A 20,276-nucleotide genomic window follows, 5' to 3' on the forward strand; every position below is an offset into this window, starting at 1 on the left:
GAGGCTCGGCAACGGGGTGAAGCTCCACTGCTTTTCCGACTCTCTCTCATTCAGTCAGAGGCAAGGACGGCCGCTTGGACTGCAGGCCAAATAGGTCCCTTCAATGGCCAATTAAGGGCAACATAAAGCCTCAACCCTTCTCTGCCAGGGTTCTACCAGCAGCTGGGGGTTTGGGGCAAGGGTGGGGGTGCTGTCCCGCATTCATTATGATCATGGCTAATCATCCAAATCAGTAAACTGTTCCCGTTTCCCGCTGGTGGTGGAAGCAGGGACGATAGTGACGTTTAAGGGGGATCTTGACAAATACATGAATAGGATGGGAATAGAGGGACCCCGGAATTGCAGAAGATTTTAGTTTAGACGGGCAGCATGGTCGGCACAGGCTTGGAAGTGTCTGTTCCTGTGCTGTACTTTTCTTTGTTCTTTGTAGTACGGGCTCAGGAGGTCTCCTCCTGCTCCATTGTTATTACATGCCTCTTGAGGTACAATTGGTTACAATTCCACATCTAGCATATGCAAAGTTTTTAATTGAAAAAAATTGGAAACCATGCCGAAGGTCAGCCACAGTGATGTAGTGGTTAGCACTGCTGCCTCACGGCACCGAGGTCCCAGGTTCGATCCCGGCCCTGGGTCACTGTCCGTCTGGAGTTTGCACATTCTCCCCGTGTCTGCATGGGTTTCGCTCCCCGCAACCCAAAGATGTGCAGGGCAGGTGGGTTGGCCACGCTAAATTGCCCCTTAATTGGAAAAAAAAAATGAATTGGGTACTCAAAATTTTTTAAAAATCATTGGGTTGACACTAGACATATTTTACTGGTCCACTGAAGGACCAGCGATTGTCAGGCCTGTATTTCATGGCCATCATTTGGGACAATTATATTGTTGCCAATTCTTCATTTTGGGCTGTTCAGCCTTTTACTGAAGCAGCTCTTCATTGTACAGATCGCATTATTCAGACATCCAGCCAGAGTTCCTTTAAAACAATTTAGGGCATTATGACTGGCACAGGCTTAGAGGGCCAAAGGACCTGTTCTTGTGCTGTACGTTTCTTTGTTTTTTTTAAGGCCATTTAATAATAACCTTTTTATTGTCACAAGTCGGCTTCCATTGACACTGCAATGAAGTTACTGTGAAAAGCCCCTAGCCACCACATTCCGGCTCCTGTTCGGGTACACGGAGGGAGAGTTCAGAATGTCCAATTCGCCAAACAAGCACGTCTTTCGGAACTTGTGGAAGGAAACCGGAGCACCCGTAGGAAACCCACGCAGACACGGGGAGAACGTGCAGAAGCCGATAATCGAACCTGGGACCCTGGTGTGGCAAACAACGGTGCTAACCACTGTGCTACATGCTGTGGTCCTGGAATCACATTTAGGCTAGGCAAGGATGTCAGATTTCACGTTAGTGAAACAGGTGGGTTTTTAATGACAACATTATCATTCGACTTTTAATTCCAGATTTTTAGCGAATTCAATTTTCATCAGCTGCCATCATAGAATCATAGAATTTACAGTGCAGCAGGACGCCATTCGGCCCATCGAGTCTGCACCGGCTCTTGGAAAGAGCACCCTACCCAAGCCCACACCTCCACCCTATCCCCATAACCCAGTAACCCCACCCGACACTAAGGGCAGTTTTGGACACTAAGGACAATTTAGCATGGCCAATCCACCTAACCTGCACATCTTTGGACTGTGGGAGGAAACCGGAGCACCCGGAGGAAACCCACACACACAGGGAGAACGTGCATCTCCGCACAGACAGTGACCCAAGCCTGGAATTGAACTCTGGAGCTGTGAAACAATTGTGCTAACCACTATGTTACCGTGCTGCCCGTCCATGGTGGGATCCGAACCTTGGTCCTCAGAACATTACCCTGGGTCACTAGTCCAGTAGCCACATTACTACGCTGCCGCCTCCTTTGAAGCTGGAAGGAGGCTCGAGTCGGGAATTAACACTGGCATAAGCCTATGGGCTGCCTGGTCTTTTGCTATGCTGTTAACTTCTGTATGATCAATTGAGACACAAGTTCACGGGGCCTCTGATCAACTCCAGGCTAGATTGCCAGGGAGATTGTCTTATGCAAGAGAAAAATGGGCTCTTACAAGGTGGCAAATTAAATTGTTCATCTCACTCCATACTGCTCTGCCTATTAACCATTCAGTGGCGCATGAAGATACCTGCAAGATTTGCAACCCCAACCACACCGACACTGGCAAGGTTGGTTGTCATGGACACAGCCTCTCGGCAGCAGACTGCGAGAAAAAAGAAAACAGGATTCCAAAATGGGAAGGCGGGCAGAAATATGATTAGCTCTAAAATGTTATAAATACATGATTCTGAGAACGGGTCAAGCTACCTGCACAAGCAGCAGTTACATGCTATTGCAAGTTGACAGCATCAAAGAATGTTGGAACAGCGGTAACGGACTGAGCGAGAATGCTCAAGGTGGAAGTTTAAACCTCACCAAGGCAAGTGGGAAAATTCAATTCATTACACCTGTCAGCCTGTGAAAGGTGGATGGTTTGCTGGAACTATCCACTAACTCAGCTAATGTCCCTTAGGAAAGGAAAAATGGCACACCTCCTCCTCCGTGTGGCCTAACCTACAGCATATCCACCACAAATGACATCATATGTGACTGGGGCAGAGGCAAACTTTCCCCTCCTTGTCCTTCTCGAACTTTCCGCAGTCTTTGGGCGAGAATTACCGGCCGCGTTAGCACGTCGCGTCATGGCCCGCTAGATCTTGCAAAAGGGCCAAAATCTGGATCCGCGCCCCAGCGAGATTTCGGAACACACAGGGGCGGGGGGGGGGAATTCTGGGATGGGGGTCACAGTTAGCGTGGGTGGTCCTGAGGTCTGCTGCCTGGGTTGTTCAAAAGTTCTTATCGGACTGTGTTAGTCTCCTGACTGTGGCATGGGTTGGATGGGGGGCCGCATGGAGTTGTGGTGTGAGTCAAGTTGTCCTGCCTAATGGGCTGGGTGGATAAGATTCCCCAAAAGCGGACAACACTGTGGGGGAGGGGAGGGGTTCTTAAGTGTAGCGGTATTGATCTCAGAATGCGATCTCAGAATAGTCTAACCTGAGTAAGAAGGGTGCCTATTGCCTATTGCCTTTGCCTTTCCCTGAAGCATTCCAGAAACTCCTGCCCGTCAAACTAATTTGTCATCAAGAGTTAATCCTCTGCAGTGTCAGCTGCCCACAGTCTCAAAGTCAAGGAATGGGATGAATACTCAGGGCTCAGGGGATCGGGGGGCACTGGGCTTGCTTTTGTGCTGGACCGCAATGTCGGCCAGTGAGGATCTATTAGCCCCCAATGTAGACATCACCGTCCAGTTGACCCTGCCCATTAGGGATGTGCGAGCACATAAACCTCCTGTCAGAATCTCCAGTTATATAGAGAATAAGGCAGGGGAGAACCAGACGGAAGGCCAAAGGCGACTCCGACGGAGCGAGGGTATAGGCTGGGGCCAATTATGCAATGGAGATGGGAGGGACCCGAGCTGTGAGTGAGTGGTAGTAGCTGGATAAGGTATGGGACTGGCTGACCCCAGGTTTGGGTGCCAGTAGGTCTGGGGAGGTGCTGATGTTATCTGGTAGCCAGTGGAGCCAGTGGGGCCAGTGGGGCCAGTGGGGCTGTCCATTCCTCTTATTACAACGCTGCAGGAGTACAGACTCCAACAGCAACATGTGGCGGCACTTGGGGAAGACCCTATGGCAGGAGACCAGGGGGGCAGAGGGCATCAAGGCACAGAAGACACAGGCGAGGGTGTGCAAGACCTGTCTTTCAGGGAGCTTTCAGACCGGACAACATGCGCCGTAAGAGGCTTCACCTCACCAGAAAGATTGTGCGAAACCTCCACCATATTCTTTCCAAATTGTCGCCACATGGCGGCAGAGGCCACCTGCTCCATGTGACCGTAGAGGTCACGACAGCCCTCAATCTTTACATGATGAGGTTGTTTCAGGGCTCCACGGATGACCTGTGCAACATCTCACAGGTGTCCACCCATAAGTACATCCATGAGATCATTGATGCATTCGATATAAGGGATTTAGACTTTATTCATTTCGACCTGAATCAGGTCCAGCAGGATGAGATGGCTACGGGATTCGGCACATAGCTGGTCTGCCACAGGTGCAGGGGGTGATTGACAGCACCCACCCGTGCCACTCTATGCAACCCATGGCATCGGGGAGTCCCCTTCATAAACAGGAAGGGGTTTTAGACCCTCAGCTTGCAGCTGGTGTGTGCCCACCAGATGGAATTCATGCTCATGTGCGCATATTTCCCAGGAAGCGTGCATGATAGTTACATCCTTTGACAATCTCAGACCCCTGGCATTTTCAAGGGTCGCCACAGGCTGCAGGGATGAATTGCAGGGGACAAGGGATTTCCCCTGTGGTATTGGCTGATGATGCCAGTGTGGAGGTCAGAGATCTCAGCAGAGTCCCGGTACAGCGAGGTGCACTGTGCCACCCAATCTCTGACCGGGCGTCCCAGCAGCTTCATGCAGATGCCCTTCCGCCACCTTGCCAGGTCCGGTGGGGACTCCAGTAAAGCCCGAGAACGTCTATCACATCATGATGGTCTGCTGTGCCCTACATAACCTGACTCTGCAGCGAGTAATGACCTGCATGAGGAGTTCCCGGAGGAGCAGCACGTGTCCTCGGATGAGGAGGACCTTCAGGAGGGGAGTTGAGGAGGAGGCTGCTGAGGATCCGGAGGATGGAGGCCAGGAGGTGGGCGAGGCTGCGCATGGGCAGTAGGACTCAGGCCGTCATCATCACCTCCCGGCTCATGGCGCAGGACCAACATGTCGTCTAACAGTGCGACAACTCCCCCTCCCCCCCCCCCACCCCCAACTGCCAGCTCACCCCCACCCCTCACCCTCCAGTACGTCATGACTCCTCTGAGACCAGGGGATGAAGGCAGCTGAGTGTTCACTCATCAGGGTGCTGGGGCAGGGGAGTCCTTGAGTGCCCGCTGCCCTGTTCAATGCAGGAGGGTAATGACGACTCGCAGTGTGGAATGATGAGCGATGCTCCTCAGCTACTGCCCAGCACTGACTCCTGCCTGTCAGCTGCCAGCACGCTGACTCCCTGCTTCATGTCTGAGTGAGGTCCTGCACTACATTCCGCTGTCCTTTTACATAAGAACATAAGAACATAAGAACTAGGAGCAGGAGTAGGCCATCTGGCCCCTCGAGCCTGCTCCGCCATTCAATGAGATCATGGCTGATCTTTTGTGGACTCAGCTCCACTTTCCGGCCCGAACACCATAACCCTTAATCCCTTTATTCTTCAAAAAACTATCTATCTTTACCTTAAAAGCATGTAATGAAGGAGCCTCAACTGCTTCACTGGGCAAGGAATTCCATAGATTCACAACCCTTTGGGTGAAGAAGTTCCTCCTAAACTCAGTCCTAAATCTACTTCCCCTTATTTTGAGGCTATGCCCCCTAGTTCTGCTTTCACCCACCAGTGGAAACAACCTGCCCGCATCTATCCTATCTATTCCCTTCATAATTTTAAATGTTTCTATAAGATCCCCCCTCATCCTTCTAAATTCCAACGAGTAATGTCCCAGTCTACTCAACCTCTCCTCATAATCCAACCCCTTTTTCTCTAGGTGAGGACTAGGGGGCGAGGGTCTCGGGTTTACTCAATCATGCTTGAGTCCGGTCACTACGTTTGAAACATTCACACTGAGAAGGCCTAATTGGCTGCCTCACATTGAGGGCCGATGAGGACAACTATGTCCAGATGGGGAGAAGTGCAGGTCACTGGGTGGAGGGGTAAAGAATGTGAGGGGTTAAGGTGGTGGAGAACAATAATATTTAATTCAGTGACATGTGCAGATGTTAGAAGTGATAATGAGCCCACAACTATCGATGCCAAACCTCACCCATTCCCACTCTGTGCCCCAACAACTCCTTACACAATGAACCCACCCAGAATGTATATCAGAGGTGGAAGTGGCCTGCTGCTTCCCGCACCCTGTTGTCTGAGACACCCTTGGTGGACGACCTTTGGAGGGCAGGGACCTGGAGGGTCCTCAGCCTACTTTTGGGTGGCGCTGGTTTTGCCCATCACCCTGTTCTGCCCACTGCACCTGAGTTGCGCCAGTCACAGGAAGGGGGTATTCAGATTGGCAGGTCACACCTAGGGTCTCCTGAATGGAAGGCTCGGAATGCGCTCCAGTGGATCCTCCCCTCTCCAGCTTCTCATGAGCCCCTGGGTCACGCCATGGGATGGAGGGGCAGCTGGAGTGAGCTCCAGAAGCCTCAACGTCATCTGGCGCTGCCAGTTCTGGTGGTCCACCAGAGTCTGCACCATGGTGTCGAAACCCTCAGCCACGGTCGTCATGGACTAAGCCATGCTTCAGAGTTCTCCAGTCATAGATCTGACCTCTTGCCCAGAATTTCCATTGTGGATGCCACCCTTGCATTGTTGGCCTGGGTGCCACACATCGCCGACAATATCTCCCGCGACAGAAGGTTTCGGGACTCCTCCATTCAGCCTCGTAGTCGCAGGAGTCTCACTGACAACACCTCCTGGTATTCCCGGCTCTGCCATTGCATCTCCAGCAATTAAGGGACAACCATGTTCAGAGGCACGGGACCTGACTGGGGCACAGCTGAGTCCTGGGATCCAGCAGATCTCTGACTGTCCGATCCCGGGGACGTTCCTGCCTCTGCCTGATGTGCATCAGAAGCAGTGTGGTGCTCACCAGATAGTGACCCAGAAGCCAGCTTGCTGACATCGCCCAATGAGGTGTGAGTCTCTGCGACGGTGGATGGTGCGGGTGATAACTGTGATGCCTCTGCCGTGTCCACCTCCAAGGTGGTGTTGGAGATGGGACACTGCCAGTAGACAGGCCAAGCTCTTTGGTTGATGCTCCTGCCGTGCAAAGGACATGTTTTTAGTACATGGCCTGGTCAAGGGTTTGAACGACACGGAGTCAGTCGAGGCTAGTCATCTGAATGAAGAAGCAGTGCTTCCTCACTTTTCCCCTAGCAGGCCCACCTCGCTCTCAGTGTGCTCCTGTTCATCCCCTGTGAGCTCCAGGGCTCTCTCTTCATACGGAGTCAGGACCATCAGCTCAGGCATCCCACCTCCCGTTGTCTCTCGCTCGCGGGCCAGCTTCTCCTGCAGGAACACAAATGGAGATAATGTGAGCTGGACATCTGGCAGATTAGCGGTCGATGACATCTGGCATGTGTGGGCCACCGTGCCTAAGCAAGGAGAGATTCTAGAGAGGAGTGCTGAGGTGGGGGGGGGGGGGGGGGGGGAATGTTTGAGGAAGTTGCTGGGAGGTCGGCTCCTGAGTTGGTGACATGTGTGATCGAGGTGACATTCTGGGGGGGGGGGGGGGGTGACAGTAGGATGGAGTGCAGAGAGGAGACAGTAAGCACTTACCCTGGCTGATCGGAGTAGGTCATTCATCTTTTTCCTGCGTTGCACACCCGTCCTCTTGGTCAGGTGCTGGCACTGACCAGTGCCGCCACCGTCTCCTCGGTGGGATTCGTTACCTTTCTGGAGAGCGTCCTGCCAGCCTAAGGGTATATCCTAGCCTGCCTCTCCTCCATGGGATCCATCAAACCACTGAGGGGGCCCCTCTGTAAATCGAGGAGGAGCTGGTTTCCTTCTGCCACTCTCCTGGCATGAATGGCTGCGGTTTAAAGGCAGCGGCCCCTTCACTCAAGTGCTCAGGTGACCCCGGGGCACGCAAATCAGATGCTTCGCACCTCAGGCACGGCGATTTTTACATGGTGGCCCCCCCACCATGGGGGGGGGGAGAAATTCAAAGTGCCAGAAAATTGGGGTCTGGGCCGCACCCACAAGGCCGGCAGGAATCGCAACAATTTTCTCGGAGAAAATGACACCATTATTGTTTTGGAAAAGTTCCACCCTTTGACACATCTGAAGCCACCGTCCTCCTCCAAAATCTCAGCACGCCATCCAGCTGAGTGGGACGGTGCTCCCCTGGTTCCACTCTCCAACAGAAACCAGGGGAATAACCGTTAAAGCTTCCAGCTCCCGCCCACTTATCTCCCGTGTCCTTCAAGGATCAATCCTTGGATCTCCTCTATTTCTGATCCACATGTTACCCCTTGGCGACATTCAGCAATGTTCATGTGCGCGTGGTCGACATCGAACTCGACCTCAATGCCAACATTCTCAACTCCTCCACTGCTAATCCACTATTGGGTGAAGAGAAATTTCTTCCAATGAGATATTGGGAAGACCAAAGTCTTCGGTCACCACTTACAAATTCTGCTCCTTGGTCACCATCACCAACCTAACTGTTTTCACACTTGGTACCATGTTTGACGTTTGATTCCAAGATGAGCTTCTTACCACTTATCCTCACCATCATTAAAGCCGTCTATTTCCACCTCTGTAACATTGACCAACTCTGCCCCGCGTTAGTTAATTTGCTGCTGAAACCTTCATCCATGTCTTTTCAATGCACTCCTGGCCAGCTTCCCACATTCAACCTTCAATAAACCTGAGGTCGTCCAACACTCTGCTGCTCTTATCATGTCACATTTACTCATTCCCCACTGTACTCACTAACATACGTTGGCTCGCGGTTAAGCAACACCTTGATTTTAAAATTATCCATTGGGCATAGAACCATAGATTTGCTACAGCGCAGAAGGAGGCCATTCAACCCATCGGGTCTGCACCGACCCTCTGAAAGAGCACGCTACCCAGGCCCACTCCCGACCTCCTATCCCCGTAACCCCACCTAACCTACGCACCTTTGGACACTAAGAAGCAGTTTAGCATGACCAATCCACCTAACCTGCACATCTTTGGATTGTGGGAGGAAACCGGAGCACCCGGAGGAAACCCACGCAGACACGGGGAGAATGTACAAACTCCAGGCAGACAGTGACCAAGGCCGGAATTGAACCCGAGTCTCTGGTGCTGTGAGGCTGTGATGCTAACCACTGTGCCACCGTGCCGCCCCTTATCACTGTTGTTCTCATATCCCTCCATTGCCCCGGCCACCCCTATCTCTTCAGGGGCTGGTTTAGCTCTGTGGGCTAAACAGCTGGCTTGTAATGCAGAACGAGGCAACAGCGCGGGTTTAATTCCCGTACCGGCCTCCCCGAACAGGCGCCAGAATGTGGCGACTAGGGGCTTTTCACAGAAGCCTACTTGTGACAATAAGCGATTATTATTATTATAGGGTGGGATTTTCCTCCCTCTGCACGCCGTGTTCTGCAGAGGTGGAGGGCAGCTAGTCGGTGGCCGGCAGCGGGATCTTTGGGTTCCACCGTGTTCAACAGGATGTCCCATCGAACACACCCCTCGTGGCCGCAAAACCCATGCCGGGGGTCCGCTGTCAACGCGACAGTAAGTTCCAGCCATCATGAACGGCCAGAAAATTCTGCCCAGTATCTCCGCCAGATGGTGGTGTAGTGGGAATGACACCATTGATAAATCTGGAATATTTGGCTAGTCTAAGTTAATGTGATCAAGAAATTATCACTGTTGGAAAAACCCACTTACTTCACGAACGTTGCTGACGGAAGGAAATCTGCCATCCTTACCTGGTCTGGCCGACATGTGACTGCCTTCTGAAATGGCCTAGCAAGCCATTCTGTGCAAGGTCAATTAGGGATGGGCAACAAATGTTAGCCTTAGTAGCAATGCCCACACTATGAAAGAATAAAGAAAAAAAGCCCCATCCCCTCCAACAAAGATGTGGAGACGCCGGCGTTGGACTGGGGTGGGCACAGTAAGATGTCTTACAACACCAGGTTAAAGTCCAACAGGTTTGTTTCGAATCACTAGTTTTGGAGCACTGTTCCTTCCTCAGGTGAACCTCCAACGAAGATATGAAACCTGGGGCCTCACAAAAACACAAGGCAATCAGGCAGAGTCAACACGGTTTTGTGAAAGGGAAATCATGTTTAAACAATTGAATGGAGTTCTGTGAAGGGGTTGCATCTGCTGCGGATGTAGGAGAACTGGTAGATGTACTGTACTTAGATTTCGAGAAGGCATTTGATAAGGTACCACATCAAAGGTTATTGAGGAACATAAAAGGTGTAGGGGGTACATATTGGCCTGGATTAAAAATTGGCTGGCTAACAGGAGACAGCGAGTTGGCAATAAATGGGCCTTTTTCTGGATGGCAGGACATGACTGGTGTGCAAAAGGGATCAGTGCTGGGGCCTCAACTGTTTACAATTTATATAAATGACTTGCATAAAGTTACTGAAGGTCAGGTTGCTAATTTTGCAGATGACACAAAGATAGGTAGGAAAGTAAGTCATGAAGGACGTAAGGAGGCTACAGAGGAATATATATAGGTTAGGTGAGTGGGCAAAGATCTGGCAAATGGAACATAATGAGGGAAAATGTGAAATTGTCCATCTGAGCAAGAAGAATAAAGAAGCATATTATATAAATGGTGAGAGATTGCAGAGCCCTGAGATTCAGAGGGATCTGGGTGTCTTAGTGCATGAATCACAGAAGGCTCATAGACAGGTGCAGCAAGTAATTAGGAAAGCTAATACAATGTATTGATTTGTTGTGAGGGAATTGAATACAAAAGTAGGGAGTTTAAGCTTCAGTTGTACAAGGAACTGGTGAGACTAGTTCTGGACTATTGTGTTCAGTATTGGTCTCTTTATTCAAGGAAAGATGTGAATGGATTAGAAGCAGTTCAGGGAAGGTTTATTGGGCTAATACTAGGAATGGGCAGATTGTCTTATGAGGAAAGGTTGAAGAGGATAGTTTTATATCTACTAAAGTTTAGAAGATTAAGAGTAGACTTGATTGAAATCTTCAAGATCTTGTGGGTTACTGGCAGGATGGATATGGATAGATGTGGAGAGGATGTTTCAGTTTTTTCAGATGCACAGTTTTGGTCCGTTATTTGAGGAAAGATGTAGTGGCATTGGAGGCAGTACAGAGGGGGTTCACTAGGTTGATTCCAGAGATGAGGGGGTTGTCGTATGAAGAGAGAGTGAGACATTTAGGGCTATACTCTCTCGAGTTCAGAAGAATGAGGGGAGATCAAATTGAAGTATACAAGATGATGCAAGGTATGGATAAAGTAGACGTGGAGTGGATGCTTCCTCTTGTGGGGCATTCTAGAACAAGAGGTCATAGTCTTATGTTAAGAGGTAGCAAATTTAAAATGCAGTTGAGGAGAAACTACTTCTCCCAAAGGGTCATTAGTCTGTGGAATTTGCTACCCCAGAGTGCAGTGGATGCTGGGACAGCGAGTAAATTTAAGGAGGAGTTAGACAGATTTAGAATTGGTAATGGGTTGAAGGATTACGGAGAACGGGCAGGACGGTGGAGTTAAGGCCAGGATGAGATCAGCCATGATCGAATTGTGGAGCAGACTCGATGGGCCAAATGGCCTAATTCTGCTCCTAAACCTTATGAAATTATGTTTCCTCTTTTGGAAGAATGTAGAACCAGGGGTGACTGTTTGAAAATAAGGGGTCACTCATTTAAAACAGAGATTAAGAGTATTTTTTCTCTCTCTCTCTGGAACGCTCTTCCTTAAAAGGCGGTGGAAGCAGAACCTTTGAATATTTTTAAGGCAGGGCGAGATACATTCGTGATTAACAAGGGGGTGAAAGGTTATCGGGGGTTAAGCAAGAATGTGGGGTTGAGGTTACAATCAGATCAGCCATGATCTTATTGAATGGCGGAGCAGGTTCGAGGGACCGATTGGCCTCCTCCTGCTCCTAATTTGTATGTTCCAGTTGCGTTGGTTAGATTTGGCATAAACAAACCAATACCAATCATACTACCACAGCAAGGACATCAGTGGCCCATCATCGGCACCTAAGACCAGCAATGGGATGGACAATGAATCCAGCATTGCCAACATCCGCAGAACGTACCTCCAAACCTCTCAGAAAGCAATTGAGCTTTCCAATTGGCTTCAATGAATTTTGCGACAATTTCTACAACTTGCTTTGTGTTGGGAAAGGTAAAAACTTTCCACTTTTACTGCATGGCTGCAAAGACTATTTGCATTAATAAAAACCTCTGTGGAGTACATGGACCCCACAAAGAGGCCGTCTAGCATTGGAATATTAGCGTAATGCACAAAGAAGCACAGAGACAATTCCTAACTTGCACCCTTTACTGTATATATGTACACAGTTCTGGAGCTGGATTCTCCACAGCCCTGCAGAGAAATCGCGGCCGGCGCGGGCAGAGAATCCACTTTCACGCCGTAATCAGGCCCAGCGCCGGTACGGTGATTCTCCGGGCCCTGAAAATCGGCGTGACCGCTGAGTACGCCGCACCGCCAGGGGGCCATTGCCAGAGGCCCACCCAGCAATCCTCCGCTCCCGATCGGCCGAGCTCCCGATGGCGTGGAACTAACCACCGATTGCCGGTCGGGATGCTGGTCCATGGCCGTCCTGGTCCAGGAAGGCAGATCGGAGGCCAGGGGGGGACCTTACAGGCGGTCGGGGAATAATTCTGCCCGGTTTCAGGCTCAGGCGTGCGGCCAATCAGAGGGGGGGGGGGTCTCTTTTCTCTGTGTGGCTCTGCGGTCCAAGTCTGCCATGGAGCTCAGCACAGCCGCTGGATTTCTGGAGTAAAACTCCACCGCTTTTACGCTAGCGTGGGGACATAGTATAGGGGACCGAAGTAGCATTGTGGGCAGCACTGTAGCATTGTGGGCAGCACGGTAGCATTGTGGATAGCACAATTGCTTCACAGCTCCAGGGTCCCAGGTTCGATTCCCGGCTGGGTCACTGTCTGTGCGGAGTCTGCACATCCTCCCCGTGTGTGCGTGGGTTTCCTCTGGGTGCTCCGGTTTCCTCCCACAGTCCAAAGATGTGCGGGTTAGGTGGATTGGCCATGCTAAATTGCCCGTAGTGTAAGGTTAATGGGGGGATTGTTGGGTTACGGGTATACGGGTTACGTGGGTTTAAGTAGGGTGATCATTGCTCGGCACAACATCGAGGGCCGAAGGGCCTGTTCTGTGCTGTACTGTTCTATGTTCTATGTTCTATAAATAGATTTACGCTCCTTGACGCGTATCCCCTCCCCAGGATTGCAGACATGGTAAACCAGATCGCCCAGTACCGGCTCTTTTCCACAGTGGATCTGAAGTCTGCATACCTCCAGCTCTCAATCCGCCCGGAGGACCGCCACTACACGGTATTCGAGGCCGATGGCCGCCTCTTCCATTTCCTTCGGGTCCCTTTCGGCGTCACTAATGGGGTCTCGGTGTTCCAACGAGCAATGGACCGAATGGTGGACCAGTATGGGCTGCGGGCCACGTTTCCGTACTTGGACAATGTCACCATCTGCGGCTATGACCAGCAGGACCATGACGCCAACCTCCACCGTTTTCTCCAGACGGCACAGAAACTGAATCTCACGTACAACAAGGAGAAATGCGTTTTCTGCACAACCAGACGAGCCATCCTTGGCTATGTCGTGGAAAACGGAGTCCTGGGCCCAGACCCGGACCGTATGCGCCCCCTCTTAGAACTCCCCCTCCCTCATTGTCCTAAGGCCCTCAAACGGTGCTTGGGCTTCTTCTCCTACTACGCCCAGTGGGTCCCTCAATATGCGGACAAAGCCCGCCCACTCTTTAGGGCCACACGATTTCCCCTGTCAGCCGAGGCACGCCAGGCCTTCGACGGCATCAAGGAGGACATTGCCAAAGCGGTCATGCGGGCGGTGGATGAATCCACTCCATTTCAGGTAGAGAGCGACGCCTCAGAGGTAGCTCTTGCAGTCACGTTAAATCAGGCAGGGAGACCAGTCGCATTTTTCTCCCGTACCCTCTCCGCTTCAGAACTCCGACACTCCTCAGTCGAGAAAGAAGCACAAGCCATTGTGGATGCTATCCGTTACTGGAGGGACTACCTCGCAGGTAGGAGGTTTCCCCTCATCACCGACCAAAGATCGGTTGCCTTCATGTTCGACAACTCGCAAAGGGGCAAAATTTAAAACGACAAAATTCTGAGGTGGAGTATCGAACTCTCCACCTACAATTACGATATTAAATATCGACCCGGGAAGCTCAACGAGCCTCCGGATGCCCTATCCTGCGGGACATGCGCCAGCGCGCAGATCGACCGATTAAAAGACATCCACAATGACCTCTGCCACCCGGGGGTCACCCAGCTCGCCCACTACATCAGGGCCCGAAACCTGCCTTTCTCCAACGAGGAGGTAAAAGCAGTCACCAGGGACTGCCCGATCTGTGCGGAATGCAAACCACACTTCTAAAGACCAGACAGGGCCCACCTGGTCAAGGCTTCTAGGCCATTTGAATGCCTCACGATTGATTTCAAAGGGCCACTCCCCTCAACTAACAAGAATGTTTACTTTTTAAACGTTGTAGACGAGTTCTCCCGTTTCCCATTCGCTATCCCGTGCCCCGACATGACCTCCCACACAGTCATTAGGGCCCTGCATAGCATCTTCACCCTGTTTGGTTTCCCCAGCTACGTACACAGCGACCGGGGTTCGTCCTTCATGAGCGACGAGCTGCGTCAGTACCTGCTCGACAAGGGCATTGCCTCGAGCAGGACTACCAGCTACTACCCCAGGGGGAACGGGTAGGTGGAGAGGGAGAACGCGACGGTCTGGAAGACCATCCTACTGACCCTCCGGTCTAGAAAGCTCCAAGTCTCCCAGTGGCAGGAAGTCCTCCCAGACACGCTCCACGCTATTAGGTCCCTTTTGTGCACGGCGACCAATCAGACCCCTCACAAGAGGCTCATCATTTTTTCCAGGGGCACTACCACGGGGGTCTCACTTCTGGCATGGCTGAGGACGCCGGGCCCCGTACTTCTGAGGAAACACGTCAGGGCGCACAAAACCGACCCCCTTGTTGAAAAGGTGCGTCTGCTCCACTCCAACCCCCAGTACGCATTCGTCGAGTTCCCTGACTGCCGTCAGGACACGGTATCCCTCCGGGATCTGGCACCCGCCGGATCCAGCGCCCCCTCTACCCCCATAGAAGGACCTCTCACCCTACACCCTATGCCGCCGCCCCTTGCGCGCCCGAGCCCACGAGCTCGCTCCACCAGTTCCGCGCACCCGCGCCGGCCAGCCCCCAGCCCTCCCAGTCCCCGGTCGAACCAGGAGAGTATGAAGCTCGGATACAACCCTCCCTGGAGTCCGCTATCGTACCCCAGCACACAACACCCATCCAGCCACCGCAAGAGGCTGCAACCCCGGTGTTCCGCAGATCACAGCGGACAATTCAACCACCGGACAGACTGACGTTGTAGACGACCACCCCCGCCGGACTTGATTTTTTTTGCAGGGGGTGAATGTGGTGAATGTAATATATATGATATGATAATTCACACTGTCTTTGTAAGTGCAGTAGCGTTATCCAACCACTAGGGGGAGTAGCTCTGGGAGTACTCAGGAACTTGTACTGGGCTCCACCCTTGGCTCCGCCCATGACTCCTCCCCCTAGTGCTGCTGTATAAATACCCTTGTCCAGAGTCATCCTGAGTTCACTAAGAGTTCATCAACGGGTAACAGGCTGGCTCTGAAGTAAGTCGATTAAAGCCTAGATTCATATCGGAAACACGTGTCTGGTGAATTGATGGTTCCATCAAAGAGCTAACGTTATGAAGTCTTTGCGGTCTTAAGTAAGAGCAGCTGAATGCTATCCAACACCTTACAACAGTTCGTGCGTCAAGATTCCTACATTCAATCCTATTCTTAAACTCCATTCAACAGCAGTTTCTAAATTACTCAGAGACAGAAGCAGTTTTCCTGTTGAGCCTTTCTCGCCCGCTCCCATTGTGAATTTTGTGATGTTTCACCCACACCATTGGCATCCGTGAGCTGACAAAACACAGCACTGAGATGCAAGATCAGAGCATGTTTTCTCACCGGCAGCAAATAAAACCTGCCAGAAACGCTGACACGTCCCGCGCTCCCTCCCCCAACTAATCAGCATTTTCTATTTTCAAAAGTACTGAGATTGTAAGAGACACGGGGAAGCAATTGCAAAATATTGAAAGCAAATAATAAAGCACAAGGAAACAAATCATGACACCTGATAAATTGCTTTCTCTTCCACAATTCATTTCTCAATTTCCAATTACATTATTTTGGATGATCATTTTTCTGTTGATTATCCAAATAGTCAACATAGTTTTAAACCAAGAAAACAGCCACATGAATATTTGCAATAATTGCCATGAAATATTATGACATATGGAATAAACATAACTTTAATCAACTAACGACCAGCATTCAGGATCTTAATACTGATATTTTAATATATTTATGCTGCTATACTGCAGTTGAAGCGTCTAAATAGACTTCGGAATCCTACTGAGAGGCAGTTACTTAGCTGAATTGAATTAGTTTTATTCTAACTGCTTACCTTAAATAGCCCGTGTCGACTGTTCCGTTGTCCGAGCCATAAACTGATTCCTGGGCTGAAGTTGGTCTGGGGAGGATCAATAACGCGCTCGTAAATTCTATGGGGGAAAAAAAAAATCACATTTTTCGTTCAGTTTAAAGGTCGCCGTCCAAGGCTTTAACAAATCACCTGATGGCAATAAATCATTGAGTCATTAATATTTCACATGAACAAGCGAATGGCAAGTCAAATCTTTTTCACGCGTTTCAAAGGGGCAATTCAAAATGGTGGTGACATCCTTTCAATTAATCAATCTTTTCTCGCCCCCCGCCCCGGATAAACCTCATCCATTTGTCACGGCTACTCCAATGCAATCATTCTTCAGCCAACATGTGAAGGCGAGAAGATGATGCGATTAGAACATAGAACAAAGAACAGAGAACAGTACAGCACAGTACAGGCCCTTCAGCCCACGATGTTGTGCCGACCATTTATCCTAATCCAAGATCAACCTAACCTACATCGCTTCAATTTACTGCTGTCCATGTGCTTGTCTAAGGCGCTTAAATGTCCCTAATGACTCTGACTCCACCACCTCAGCTGGCAGTGCACTTCACACACCCACCACTCTCTGTGTAAAGAACCTACCCCTGACATCTCCCTGATACCTTCCTCCAATCACCTTAAAATTATGTCCCCTCATGACAGCCATTTCCACCCTGGAGAAAAGTCTCTGGCTATCCACTCTGTCCATGCCTCTCATCACCTTGTACACCTCTATCAAGTCACCTCTCTGCCTTCTTCGCTCCAGTGAGAAAAGCCCTAGCTCCCTCAACCTTTCTTCATAAGACATGCCCTCCAGTCTAGGTAGCATCCTGGTAAATCTCCTCTGTACCCTCTCTAAAGCATCCACATCCTTCCTATAATGAGGCGACCACAACTGGACACAATATTCCAAGTGTGGTCAAACTAGGATTTTATAAAGCTGCAGCAAAACCTCGCGACTCTTAAACTCAATCCCCCTGTTAATGAAAGCTAACACACCATACGCCTTCTTAACAACCTTAGCAACCTGAGTGGCAACTTTGAGGGATCTATGTACATGGACCCCAAGATCCCTCTGTTCCTCCACACTTCCAAGAATCCTGCCTTTAACCCTGTATTCAGCATTCAAATTCGACCTTCCAAAATGAATCACTTCACATTTATCAAGGTTGAACTCCACCTGCCACTTCTCAGCCCAGCTCTGCATCCTGTCAATGTCCTGTTGTAACCTGCAACAGTCCTCGACACTATCTACAACTCCACCAACCTTCATGTCATCGGCAAACTTACTAACCCACCCTTCCACTTCCTCATCCAAGTCATTTATAAAAACCACAAAGAGCAGAGGTCCCAGAGTGTCAGGAATAAGGGAGATGAACTTAGAGCATGGATCAGGACTTGGAACTACGATGTTGTGGCCATTACAGAGACTTGGATTTCACAGGGGCAGGAATGTTTTCAGAAGAATAGGGAGGGAGGTAAAAAAGGAGGGGGAGTGACACTGTGATTTAGGGAGTGCACCACAGCTGCAGAAAAGGAGGTGGTTGAGGAGGGTTTGTCTACTGAGTCAGTATGGGTGGAAGTCAGAAACAAGAAAGGAGCAGTCATTTTATTGGGAGTATTCTATAGACCCCCCAATAGCAGCAGTGAGATAGAGGAACAGATCCTGGAAAAGTGCAGAAGTAACAAAGTCGTTGTCATGGGTGACTTCAACTTCCCTAATATTGACTGGAACCTCCTTACTGCAAATGGTTTGGATGGAGCAGATTTTGTCAGGTATGTACAGGAAGGATTCCTGACTCAATATGTAGATAGGCCGACTAGGGGGGAGGCCATTTTGGGCATGGTGCTCGGCAACGAACCAGGCCAGGTGTCAGATGTCTCGGTGGGAGAGCATTTCGGTGAAGATGACCACAACTCCTTGATCTTTATTCTTTGAGGGCGTCAAGGTTTCCATCAAGTTAGAATTTTGAATAAATTACTTCTGCAGGTTTGAGGTATTGTCTAATTTTGCACAATTCAGAAAGTTGCTGAGAGTCATAGAGTCATAGATGTTTACAGCATGGAACAGGCCCTTCGGCCCAGCTTGTCCATGCTGGCCCAGTTTCTATCACTAAGCTAGTCCCACTTGCCTGCATTTGGCCCATTATCCCTCTATATCCACCCTGCCCATACAACTGTCTGAATGCTTTTTCAAGGAAAAAATTGTACTCGCCTCTACCACTGCCTCTGGCAGCCTGTTCCAGATGCTCACCACCCTCTGGGTGAAGAAATTTCCCCTCTGGTCTCTTTTGTATCTCTCCCCTCTTACCTTAAACCTATGCCCTCTAGTTCTAGACTCATCTACCTTTGGGAAAAGATGATGTGGAGATGTCAACGTTGGACTGGGGTGAACACAGTAAGAAGTCTTACAACACCAGATTAAAGTCCAACAGTTTTGTTTTGAATCATTAGCTTTCGGAGCACAGTTCCTTCACCTGGGGAAGGAGCTTTACCTGAGGAAGGAGCAGTGCTCCGAAAGCTAGTGATTCGAAACAAACATGTTGGACTTTAACCTGGTGTTGTAAGACTTCTTACTTTGGGAAAAGATGTTGACTATCTACCTTATCTGTGCCCCTCATTATTTTATAGACCTCTATAAGATCAGCCCTAAGCCTCCTACTCTCCTGGGAAAAAAGTCCCAGCCTATCCAGCCTCTCCTTATAACTCAGATCATCGAGTCCTGGTAGCATCCTCGTAAATCTCTTCTGCACTCTTTCGAGTTTAACAATATCCTTCCTATAATAGGGTGACCAGAACTGAACACAGTATTCCATGTGTGGTCTTGCCAATGTCTTGTACAACTTCAACAAGACACCCCAATTCAATATTCAGACCGATAAAACCTAGCATGCTAAATGCCTTCTTCACCACCCTGTCCCTTTGCGACCCCACCTTCTAGGAGCTATGAACCTGTACCCCTAGATCTCTTTGTTCTGTAACAAAGGATATTGCCAGGGCTCTGACCCATATTTTTCATTCCCCTCTGGCCACAGGGGAGGTGCCAGAGGACTGGAAAGAAATTAATGTGGTCTGTTGTGCCTACATCACAGTGTTTCTTAACCCGTAATAACAATAATAATAATATTTATTGTCACAAGTAGGCTTACATTAACACTGCAATGAAGTTACTGTGAAAATCCCCTAGTCGCCACATTCCTGTTCGGGTACACTGAGGGTGAATCCAGCATGTTCAATTCACATAACAAGCATATCTTTCGGGACTTGTGGGAGGAAACCGGAGGAAACCCACGCAGACACGGGGAGAACGTGCAGACTCCGCACAGACCGTGACCCAAGTGGGAATCGAACCTGTGACCCTGCCGCTGTGAAGCAACAGTGCTAACTACTGTGCTACCGTGGCCCGGATTTCTGTACTCAAGTGACTGGAATGGGATTCGAACCCACAATGCTCTGGCTCAGAAGCAAAAAGTACTACCAGCCGAACCACAACGTCACACAACCAAATGGCTTGCTTAGCCACTTCAAAGGGTAATTAAATGTCAGGCACTTCGGTGTCAAACGGGAGTCATTAAAGGGCAGACTGGGGAAAGTGTGTTTCCTTCATGAATTGATGATTTAGCTGAATTTTTTACATCAATCTTATAATCTCATAAATCACTTCATAGAATTTACAGTGCAGAAGGAGGCCATTCGGCCCATCGAGCCTGCACCGGCTCTTGGAAAGAGCACCCTACCCAAGGTCAACACCTCCATGTTATCCCCATAACCCAGTAACCCCACCCAACACTAAGGGCAATTTTGGACACTAAGGGCAATTTATCATGGCCAATCCACCTAACCTGCACATCTTTGGACTGTGGGAGGAAACCGG

At 50.0% G+C, this 20,276-nt stretch overlaps 1 protein-coding gene across 5 annotated transcripts in view; it reads right to left on the reverse strand.

The window, feature by feature from the left end:
* LOC119971968 (protein kinase C-binding protein NELL1-like) overlaps window positions 1-20,276 on the reverse strand; it is a 926,238-nt gene that overhangs the window by 853,894 nt on the left and 52,068 nt on the right. For all 5 annotated transcript variants that reach the window (XM_038808351.1, XM_038808348.1, XM_038808349.1 and 2 more), the window contains exon 5: window positions 16,379-16,475. In XM_038808351.1, the coding sequence (XP_038664279.1) occupies window positions 16,379-16,475 (97 nt within the window). The remainder of the gene's footprint in view (window positions 1-16,378; window positions 16,476-20,276) is intronic.

Source organism: Scyliorhinus canicula, chromosome 9, assembly GCF_902713615.1.
Source record: "Scyliorhinus canicula chromosome 9, sScyCan1.1, whole genome shotgun sequence".
Taxonomy (NCBI): domain Eukaryota; kingdom Metazoa; phylum Chordata; class Chondrichthyes; order Carcharhiniformes; family Scyliorhinidae; genus Scyliorhinus; species Scyliorhinus canicula.